Source organism: Molothrus ater, chromosome 1 (genome assembly GCF_012460135.2).
Source record: "Molothrus ater isolate BHLD 08-10-18 breed brown headed cowbird chromosome 1, BPBGC_Mater_1.1, whole genome shotgun sequence".
Classification (NCBI taxonomy): domain Eukaryota; kingdom Metazoa; phylum Chordata; class Aves; order Passeriformes; family Icteridae; genus Molothrus; species Molothrus ater.
In genome coordinates, this window is record NC_050478.2 from 56,916,857 (window position 1) to 56,927,889 (window position 11,033).

The window sequence follows — 11,033 nt, forward strand, 5'->3', positions numbered from 1 at the left end:
CCAATCAGAATAGATAAATAAGACCAAATGGCTTATATGTCATTGCAATAAAGTGACAACAACCAAAACATGTGTGAATCAAATTATTCATCAAGAACCTAAGCAAAATCAATTGACTGGAATTCCTGATAACAACCCACACAGCTGAAATAAAGCATTCTTTTATATGTAATAAAATCAGATTAGAAACCAGGTGTTTTATATTTGTATCATAGCTGTTTCTCTTCATATGCTTGATGCCATTTGTCTGTGGTATGTATGTGTGTGCATCATAGTGGTTTTGGATATTGTGTTAGTTTTGCATCACAGAAGTGATGTTTTGGGAGAGACTGTTAGCAGTTTCTTCTGTCTGATAGGAAACCAATCAGTGCCTGGTTTTGAGAATTGATAATCTGTTAAACCATTGGAAAGCTATACACGCTTCTGTGAAAAACACATGTTAAAGACCAAAGAAACCCAGGAACTCTTTTCCCTTCCGACTGGCAAAGAGATAAAGCCAGCCAGCCGGGCCCCTATCTCGGCCAGGCAGCGCCAGGCCAGGCGGCCCCTGCCGCAGGACGCCCGCTGGACCCCCGCATTGGCTGCTGGGCAGGGCAGAGGAGAAGCCATCAGCCCTGGCGTGCTGCCTGCTGAGACCCTGGCTGCCCCCTCAGCCACATTCCCACCACAAGCTACCGAGTCCAGCCGGGGCCATGTGACCATCGATGGGCCCCAGGCAAGATATTGACTCCTTCAGTGCTTCAATCCTCCCTCAAGTGAGAGAACATGTCAGAAGTGTAGACACGTAAAGAAACAACATGAATACACCGAGGTCAGTGAAGAAGAAGTCAAGTCCCAGATAGGAGGGATGAGCCTTTAGTTTTAGGCTGAAATCCTCTTATAAAGCTATGGAGTAGGACTCTTTTTTTCCCTGTAACGCATGAAGGTATGGGGAGATTAAAGTGTTCAAATTGTAGGAATTGAGCAAAGGCCACCATACTAAAGTAAACAGATGTTAAAGTAGCTGTAATCCTACTAGAAGTTTGAACAGAGAAGGAGAGAAGAGTGATGAAGATCCTGTGCCCCCAGGAAGAGGAGATCTCTGTTCCTAGAGATGAACATGGTTTCAGAGATTGATAACGAGAGCCTTTGCTTTTAAACAACTTATCTTTAAAACTGTACCCCATAAGTTGACATGGCCCATAAACACAGCTGTGGGACATGCTGTGAAAATAGGAGGGATTTCACAATTGCAGATTTCCCCGGGTGGTTGTTATTTGTGGAAATTAAAAGCCATGAAAGAACTGTTTTCTTGTGGAGAAGTCTCTATGACATTAACAAGAGGGACTTCTCTCCCTAAGTGAAGAAAGACCATTCTAGAGGTGGTAAACTGACTGGAAATTTTAGGTTTTGTTTCTTTACATTATCAGCGGGAAATAAATGTTTATAGGGGGAGGAGAAGTGTTCTGAAGGTTGTGTTCTGATTCTTATTACTCTTTCTTTTAGTTACTGTTAATGAATTTTTCTTATACTCTTTTAAAGTTTTGAGCCTGCTTTGCCTCTCTCCTAATCCTATCTCACAGCAAGAAATAAGTAAGTACATTCTAGTGAGTGTATTAATAATTGACCAGGACTGAACCCACACTAATTAGCACATTAGTCAAGAAATCTCAAATTAGCAAACCAAAACCACTAGAGATATTATACTTAAAATTTAGAACTTGTTTCTTACCTAAAAAAAGATAATGAGGATATTCCACTGTTTATTTGGGTTTTTTTAAAACATATCCAGATAAGCAGTCTCAGTAGGAAATGATTTGGCAAGTTACTTGAATTTTTGGTAATTGGTGAATAAAAATTACTTGTACCCAAATGTATATAGAACTTTACATTCTGTGAGTCACTCCATATGACTTTAAAGAAAAATAATTTTAAAAATCCCAAACTTTATTTATCACTCAAAGTGAAGTCACTGACTAAGAATTATTGAGAAACCAACGGGAAAATCTTGCAGAAAAAGTAAACCTTGCCTGAGATTCATGTGGTGTCTTTTGACAAGTGGTTCAAGTTAGGAGTCAACAGTTGGAAAACCTAAAAATTACCATCAAAAGTCTTCAGTAAACACAACTTTACATCATTACTGTTTTTAACCTCCTGGCTCTTATCTGCTTGTGTTCTTTAAAGAAATGTCAGGGTCAGAGATGGAGATTGGTAGATGAGTTGTAGTATGACATCAAGAGTCTACATAAACATATACACTACTTTCACTTCATTGATGTCCCATGGCCTATATGAAAGCATTTTCTGGTTGATTGATACTGTCCTAAGTTATCATAACCTGTTCTAATATATGTTCCTTACATAATGAAATATGAAGGGACTGATTTTTATGAGTCTACCTTTTGTACAGAAGAACATCTCACAAAATGCTTTGGCAGATTTTTAGGTTTCCTCAATTTGATTTCACAAAAGATAGCAAGTGAAAAAAAGGGCTGGGCTGTGATTTCAAGTGCACCTGGAACCATGAAGGAAACAGACCAAAAACACTTTCAAAAATACTTTTCACTTTGTGGAGAGGAGTGTTGTTTATCTTTTGTTTCTCTTACTGCGTACACTGAAAAAAATCTGACTTGTTAAAGGCTACAAGTTCTTAGGAATTGCCTGAGCAGTTCAGATGCTGCCAGCTGCCTGACAGCATGGAAAAATGTGCCGAAGATCTGAAAACATGATGATGCATGGGAAGAATGAGATTTTTTTGAAACTAACGGTAGTTTTTTTAAGTAGACCTGTACATCAGAAAAGCATGCTCTTCTTGCGTTGTGTCTATATCTCGTTCCTTAAAATTATGGTGGTGAGTTAAAATATCCTTTTAAAAAATCACTTCACTTATTTAAAGCTGTTTACTCTCAGTTCACCTCAGTTTTTTTAGACAGAAAAACTGCAGTCAGGACAGTGGCAGGCTGGAGTACAATAATTTCAGAGGCCAGTAGCTTATGTTAAGCAGTCAGTCAATGACCCTCAATTCAGTTCATACAAAGCTGTCTAAACAGCAAAATCCATAGATAAATTGATGAATACACACATGCACATATACAAATGCATATGAGTTCTTTGGGTCTTTGTCATTTTACAACTTGGTCTACTTTCCATTAGTTTTTTTGGGTTTTTTTTTAATGTTTCTTCATGAAAGAGACTTTGTTTTGCCTTGTTTCCTTTTTCTCTTTGGGAGAGGAAATAGACACATTCCTGTATATTTTTCACTTCATTTTGAATGGTAAGAGAGTCGTAGTTTTCCAAGACAGATGCACAAGAAAAAGTAGAAATGAGAGTGGGAAAATAGTTTGAAAAGTCTAATTGCAATTGTTGTTCCCTACATTTTTAGCCAAAATTTACTCCCAGTCAAACATGTGAAGTCCAGAGAATTATTTTAAAATCTGTAAAATTAGGTTTCTTTAAAGTACTTTAAATACTAATGAGTTTCAATTTTTGTGTATAGAGATAGAGATGCCTGAAAGTATTTGAATTTTTAAAAAAAGTAATTAAGTGAAAATGTTTCAAGTCTGTAATCAATGAGAATTCTTTTGAGAACTAACTTATGAGTATAGAGGGGTAAGAAATCACTACATTATCAATAAAACTTTTGTCATCAATATTGAAGAACAGGGTGAATAACAACATTAAACATTCTCTGCAGTTCTGCTTCACTTTCTTTGACATACATGAATGTATTTACAAAAGATAAATAAATGTAAAAAAAAAAATCAAGTAAATGAAAAATCATGCTGCATTACATGACTTTGCAGTGGAATGTGCTATTTCAAGCTTGGTACATACTGTGAATACCAGGATAAAATAATCTGTTCAGCACAGTGAAGTTTGAGTACTTTTACTAGAGTGACAACTGTTGCAGGCAAAGCAGAAAAGGAAAGATTTCCCACCTACACCTCCCTTAGGTGATACGTGAGGAGATGGAGAGAGTTAAAAGGACAGACAGAAAAGCAGGTATCTAGTTTATTTTTTAACTGTTTGACAAAATACTGGTTTCCCTGAAGTGCATGTTTTGGGGACTGATCCTTCTCTCACCCCAGGAGCAACACTGAGCCCAGGCACACGAGATCCTGCTGCAGCTGCACAGCCACCGCCGGAGGTTAATGCAAGGACTCCTACGTGCGTATGTGCAGTAGTTACAAGATCCTGATGGCTTTATTACCCTTGAGGCCTCCTCTTCGGTATGTCAGTGTAGTCCTAACCTGCAGCCACGTGACAAAAATTAAACAAGGGTTTGTTGCAGTTGCTGCTGTGGAAATATGAATTCAGTTACTTCAGTTTAAATGGGATTTCCCTCCTCCCCCCACCCCTCCCCCCCTTTTTTTTTAACATTTACATTTTTATGAAAAGTCAAGAACAGGTGACATTTGCAACAAGTAAAAAGGGGGGGGGGGGGGGGGGGGATAGCCCCCACTTATCCATTCCCTTCTGCCAATTCTCTCTCCAGCCCGTACCACATTTTTCCTCGTTAACTGCGTTGGGGCAAAGAGGTGGGAGTGAGGGAATAAAAGCATTCCTGCATGTCTGGAGGAAAGAAAATAGATAAAGGAGGAAAGTGAAAGGGGAGGGGAACAGGGGCCAGGGACTTGAACGGCCAGTGAAACGACGCTTCTCTGGCCCCCCTGTTCAGATAATAATTAACTCGGGGTTAAAGACTAATACTCAGGCAAAGCACTGTATAAATGGCCCCGGCAAGCCGAATGTATGTGAGGTGCCTCCTGCTCTCCAGGCCGCCAAGCTGCCCTCCCCTGGCCCCTGCCCGGCGGCATGAGTGGCCCGCAGTGCGCGCCGTGCCGCGGCTGGCTCCCGGCGCTGCTGCTCCAGGCGCTGCTGCTGCTGCCGGCGCTGCCGGCCGCCCGCCTCGCCCGCGGCGCGCAGCCCGTGCTCTGCGCCCCCTGCACCCCGGAGAGGCTCGCTCTGTGTCCGCCCGTCCCGCCCGACTGCCCGGAGGCTGCCCGGCAGCCGGGCTGCGGCTGCTGTCAGATCTGCGCCCTCGGGCCGGGGCAGCCCTGTGGGGTCTACACCGCCCGCTGCCGCCTGGGACTCCGCTGCCACATCCCCGCAGGGGAGTCCCGGCCGCTCTCCGCCCTCATCCAGGGGCACGGGACGTGCTTGCCCGCCAGCGAGATCGGAGAGATGCGTACAGAAGAGCCGGCAGGTACCGCGCCATCGCGTCCCCGCTCCGCGCGCCTCACGGCCCCGGTCGGGAGCTGCGCGCCGGGCGCTGCGGCACAGCCCTCGCCGAGGGCGGCCGGAGGAATTGGCAGGCTATGGGAGCCAGAAGCTGGGAACAATGAGCGAAGTTAGGGAGGTGTCTGAAATATAGTGAGGTTGGAATGCACTTTCCAGGGAAACGTGCTCTGACCTGTTCGAGCTGAGATGCATCCTGGTGCCGGACCTAAGACGTTCACAACAAGCTAGTACACTACAATCTGAAAGCATGAAAACCCTCAAGCATAATGATGGAACAATGCAGAATAACTACAATAAAATATCTGGGAGGCTGCAGACAATTTTTCTTTAGTAGCAGACAGTAGCTGGAGTAGGACAAATGTTTTATAGGCTTTGGTTATGTCCATCTCTAAAAGTCATGATAAGAATGAAAAGGCTTTGTGCCTGGGAATAAAATGTACCTGGAGCAATGGAGTGCTAGCCAAATTATCTTGAGGCAAAAAGGCATCTCAAGCATCTTAGACTATATGATGGGCAGGAATTTCTTCAGTGTTATTTTAGTATTTTTCAATTTAATATTATTATTATAATAATGATGATGATTGTTATTATTTTCATCATCACTACAGCTATGTCTATGAAGTGGTTATTAAGGTAACTCGGTAGCATTACAAAAATAATCATCATTGACTCAAAATAACAATAGCCATTAGTAGAAGTGGAGTTTCTCTTGTAGTTGAGGGGGTGGGGAAGGCAGAGAACAGTGATCAAATTGAGTATTTAAGCTACCTGCATTATATTTGATTTGATTTTTCCAGAGTTTGTTAGCTTCATTCCTTCCTTACTTTCTTTCTTCCTTTTTTTGCCTCCTTAATTTCTCACCTTCATTTTTTCTTGAACATTTTCAATCCATTGCCTGTTTACAGCCTTGATCCAGCAAGTAATTTAGATACGTAAAAATTTTATCCTATGATGAATCACCTGCAATTGCAAAGATCTTCCTTGCTTTCAGTGGAAGAGTTCACACATGCTGATTTAGGCACTGGTATGAAGGCCATGATTAGGCAGAAACAAATATTTTCTGCCAGTTCTTCGCTATTTGGTCTACTGCAGATCAGCAGGAGCTACTTCTGGCCCCTGTGAATTGCTACCCCTTCTTATTTATGAGGCAAGAGCAAAGTACAGGATACCATGGGATGAGGTCTTGACCATTTCCTTTCATGAATAAAACCAGAAGTACATCACGCTGACAAAAATCTAAATTCATTACAAGTTTAACATCAATCTTTTCTCATTTAGCCAAGTTTCTGCAACCCACTGTACTCGAGAAGGTTTTTTTCACTTTTAACAGATGGGCTGCAACTTCATCTTTGGGATTCAAGTAGTTTTGAAGGATCATAAAATAACCAACATTAGAGAATAACTGCTGAGCCCTTCTATAAATTTATTATCAAAGTATAATTTGCCATGCTGCACATGTAATTTATTCCTACAGGATCTACTGTAATGGATGTCTTAGATATTACTTTTTCTTTTCTTTTGGTTGATCTTTCTTTTCACCTTTTTAAACTTTGAGAAATAAGTGCCAAATTTCACTGAAGATGTTTACTTTAATATCATCACTTCCAGATTCTATAGAACCTGATGATATGCCTCTGGAAAGCACTGAAATAACACAGGATCAGCTGCTGAACTATCAGTTGATGTTTCCCATAGGCCAGGATAAATCAATTCCCTGGAATTCCATCACTGCGTATGAAAACATGAAAGCAAAGAGAGTATCTGAACTCAAGAAATGGAAAGAGCAGGTGGGTTTTCTTTGTAAAACTTTCAGAGACCATTTCAGTAGAGCCTTGCTCTACTGAAATTTCTAGCAGCAACATTGAAATATCAGTATTTTGGGTAGCTGGCAAAGCAGCTTTTGGAATGTTCTCATCACATGCTTGAGGAACAGACAAAATGTCTGGAGCCATAATAACATGTGTGCATCAGGTATGTCCTAAACAGACTTCATGCAGAGGCTGAATGTTTCACCATATTTACAATCAGATTATAACCTGCCCCTTAATTTACAAGAATCTATATTAAATTATTGGACTCCTTTTTAGTTTTAGTTAAGAAAAGGCATTTTTCACTGGTCCAACATACAGCAAAATAAAAGGGAGTCCTTCTATGAAGTTATTGATGAAACATCAATGCAAAACTCTGTGATTCGCTCTGATCACAAGGAAACACTATTAAGTGTATTCATGTAGAAAGAAAAAAACCTCAACAATTTAAGTGGGGCTCGACACTGCAAAATCTACTGGGTAATGAGAATGGACGGCCTTTGCAAGCAGGTTTGTGTTCCGCTTGAGGGCACCAGAGAACCACAGTTAGACACGTCCCAGGCGGCAGCCGCACCCCTGCATTTTGGAGCTGGGTTAGTTGGGCAGCACAGAAGCTTTGGTTCGTAATGGTCACTGACAAAATGGAAAAGAAAAAGAAAACATATACTAATCACCACCCTACCTTAGGAAGCCTCATTCCATATCCAGAACGGGACTTAATCATTGATTTAGTTTGAATATGTACATGTACTGTTAGCTGCAATTCTGATGTTTTGGGCTTTTGCTTTTCTCACCCTGAGCCACAGATAAACCCACAGACTGGAAGATGACAGCTTATATGAGGGGCTAACATGGGAGGTTTTGCAAAAGCAGAGTTTATGCTTTCACTCAGAAGTAGAAATATTTATTCAGTTACTTTTCCTTTCTTGTACTGATTCAAATGTGTTAGGTACTATTGATGTACAGAAATTGTGACTTTGAAAAAGAGAGCCAGCAAATTGTGAAAACAGTGAATATTGCAAACAGTTCTCCATTCCCAGTTCCAAGAACTTTGGGGTTTGGTCCCAGAGCTATAGAATGGCTCCGTGTTGCTTTGGCAATGGGTCTGTCCTGTTCAAAAGATAAAAAACATTCAGATATTTGTTCTTGCACCATCTCTGTATGTCTTGTACCTATTTTCCATATATCAACACAGCACAAGCCATGGCAACCTGGAAAACATGACCAATCTCATGTACCAGTCTTCTAACTTCCACCTCTCTGTAAGAGGAGAGATTGTATCCTCTAAGCAGTAATGTGTTTACTTAGTACAGGGTGAATTTTCTTGAGTGGCAATTTAAGGACTAAAATCTCCATGTTTATAGAACAGAAAAAACCTCAAAGAATAAAAACAAAGGTCTGAATGCAACACCAGAGTTTTCTGTGCTTCTACTGATAGAAGAAAAACTACATGCAAAACAGTCCGGTGTAGACTTTATGCCTAATAAGTATTTTCAGCTTTTTACTGTCTATATTCTGATCACCTTTTATGTAGCTGATTTACTTGTGATTTTGGTATTCACTACCCTGGTATACTTGCAGAGTCCTTGTCAGAAGGAGCTTTACAGAGCCCTGTATAAATTGGTGAAGGCTCAGAGAAGCAGAGGGGAGATTTACAAATTTTACTTGCCCAACTGCAACAAGAATGGATTTTACCACAGCAAACAGGTGTGTGCCTTTTCCCCCCTCTCTGCTCACAGCAGTGCTGCGACTAGCCTGATATAGCCAACCCTTTCACAGCCCTCTGCTCCCAAACTCACAAGTTTGCAGCAGGTTGTGAAAACAGGGATACTTAGAGCAGATGGTGTGTCCTTCTCTTCAAGGTGAGCTGCATGCTGGTGGCTGCCAGCAATAGAGGCAAAAGTATTTTCCCTTCACAAAACAGGTGTACTCAGAGCCTTTTCCAAAATATTTTAACCCTATCTGCTCCCATGTACCCGATTTGTTAGCATTCATTCAGTTGACATTAATTCATAAGATCTGCCATACTACCTGCCAAAACCCATTGAATATATAATAGTCACTATGTAAAAAGAGGTTGGCTCTCAGCTCACAGGCAGCAGAAAACCTACATAGGCAGTGGAAAAAAAAAAAAAACTCTTTAGAGAAAAATTAACCTTCTGAAAGCCTAACAAAAATACTGATTTGTGCCTGTGGATTAGGTTATTTGCTCATTTCCATTATACCCTCAAAAAATCTTTTGCAAGTTACAGTGAGAGTAATCTGCAAAACTAACTAAAGCTCCAAACCTCAAGCCACACCCTGTAACCACAGGTCATGCACACAAATTTAGTATGTCTGCATAATTCTGTGTCACCAAGACTCCTTGGTTTTGGGCATAGCATCACAGTGTGACTCACGAACACTGTGACCTGGGATCTAATCAAGCACAAACAGAAACCAGTTTAAGCCCCTCCTCAAGAAAAAAACCCAAAACATATCACCTTTTTTGTCGCCTTGTGTGAAGAGACAGAAAATTCAATCACTGCTCTCACCCTATAAGATTGTATATTCTGCCATCCTTCCATTTCTCACACTGGTGCTGGGAGATACTGCTTTTTTCTACTGCTGTTCACCAAGGGCTGGACAGTTTTAAATCTGAAGTTGCTGTTGTGATAGCTGAGCTTAGGTCTTGGTTCCCTAACCGAGTGTGTTGTTTAGAGGCTCTGCAGACCACTGCATTCAAAACAAGACTATGCATGGCAGGTTCCCCATCTTCTGATCCTAATTGTGTCCAACACCTCTACTGGCAGTACCTCACAGGTAATCTTACAGTTACTTATTGTGTTTGGGTTTTTTTTGCTAATACTATTCTAGTGTGAAACTTTGCTGAATGGAGAGTCTGCTGAATGCTGGTGTGTCTATCCAGAAAATGGCAGAAGAATTCCCAGATCTCCAGCAATTAGAGGAGACCCAGAATGCCAACAGTATCTCAGCTCACAAGAATAAAACTAAACCCCAAGGTTTTTCACACCAAGTTTTCTGTGGGGCCTGTTATAGTCAGGAACCATTCCAGTCAGGAGCCATTTCACTAAGGTAGTCTTGTGCACCTGATTTTGAGTATATGAGTAACCCCATAAAGTAACATTTTTACTGCACTGAGATTGCCTACATGTTTAAGTGACAAATGTGAGCTACTGCAAGATCAACTCCTATAATCTTGTATATTTGGTTTGTATAATATTATATATACTCTCATATGTAAAGCTGATGAATTATTTATTTCACACTGCATGTATTTTTGTCTCTATGTGTTGTTACTAATTTATATTCTCAAACACTTCATAACTTTATATTTAAATACTTAATATTATTGTGCTTAAATATATGCATCATGTTGGAGGAATGCTGCAACTTAAGTATTCAAATGGCATAGCTATTGGAAAAAATGGCTTGTAAACTTGCATTTTTGTACTACATATTTATAGATGTAAAACTGAATTTTTAAAACTAGATTTCAGTAGAAAGCATGCTTAGAAACTTATTTAAAACTTGTTTTGTGAACATATTATGTTACTTTTGCACCTCTGTTTCAATGCCAGTCTGTTTCTTAAAAAAGAAATATTATATACCGAAGCTCCTGATGGGACAGTATTTGTATAGTTTTTAAATATATGCACTGGATAAATGGCAAAACACAATATGATATTCTGCACCACCTTTGACGATGTAAGTCGTTCACAATGTTGACAATATTATTTAAAATGAGCTTGAGCTATTAAAAGTCTTCTGCTCTGCCCTTGTCTCTTGTTTTCTGCTTGTTTCCCTTCAACAGTCTGACCTCAGCAGGAAAACAGGCAAAAGTCTTGCAAATCTGCCTCCTGCATGCCATGCTCCTTTTACATTCAATGAGTTTCCTTCTTTTGGTCTCCTTTCCCCATTGCCCTAGTCCTTTCCTCTCCAGTCCCAGCTGTGCCATGCAAGCCTCTGTCTTGGTTAAAACAGCTGCCTCCAAGGGAAGTTATT

General features: G+C 40.6%; 1 protein-coding gene across 1 annotated transcript; it reads left to right on the top strand.

Annotated features, from left to right (window-relative positions):
- Positions 1–4,794: 4,794 nt before the first annotated feature.
- Positions 4,795–10,805, top strand: IGFBP1 (insulin like growth factor binding protein 1). Its single transcript, XM_036395312.1, has 4 exons — positions 4,795–5,185; positions 6,829–7,007; positions 8,610–8,735; positions 9,885–10,805. Exons 1-4 carry the CDS (start codon positions 4,795–4,797, stop codon positions 10,014–10,016), a joined length of 828 nt encoding a protein of 275 aa, XP_036251205.1. The 3' UTR covers positions 10,017–10,805.
- Positions 10,806–11,033: the final 228 nt, after the last annotated feature.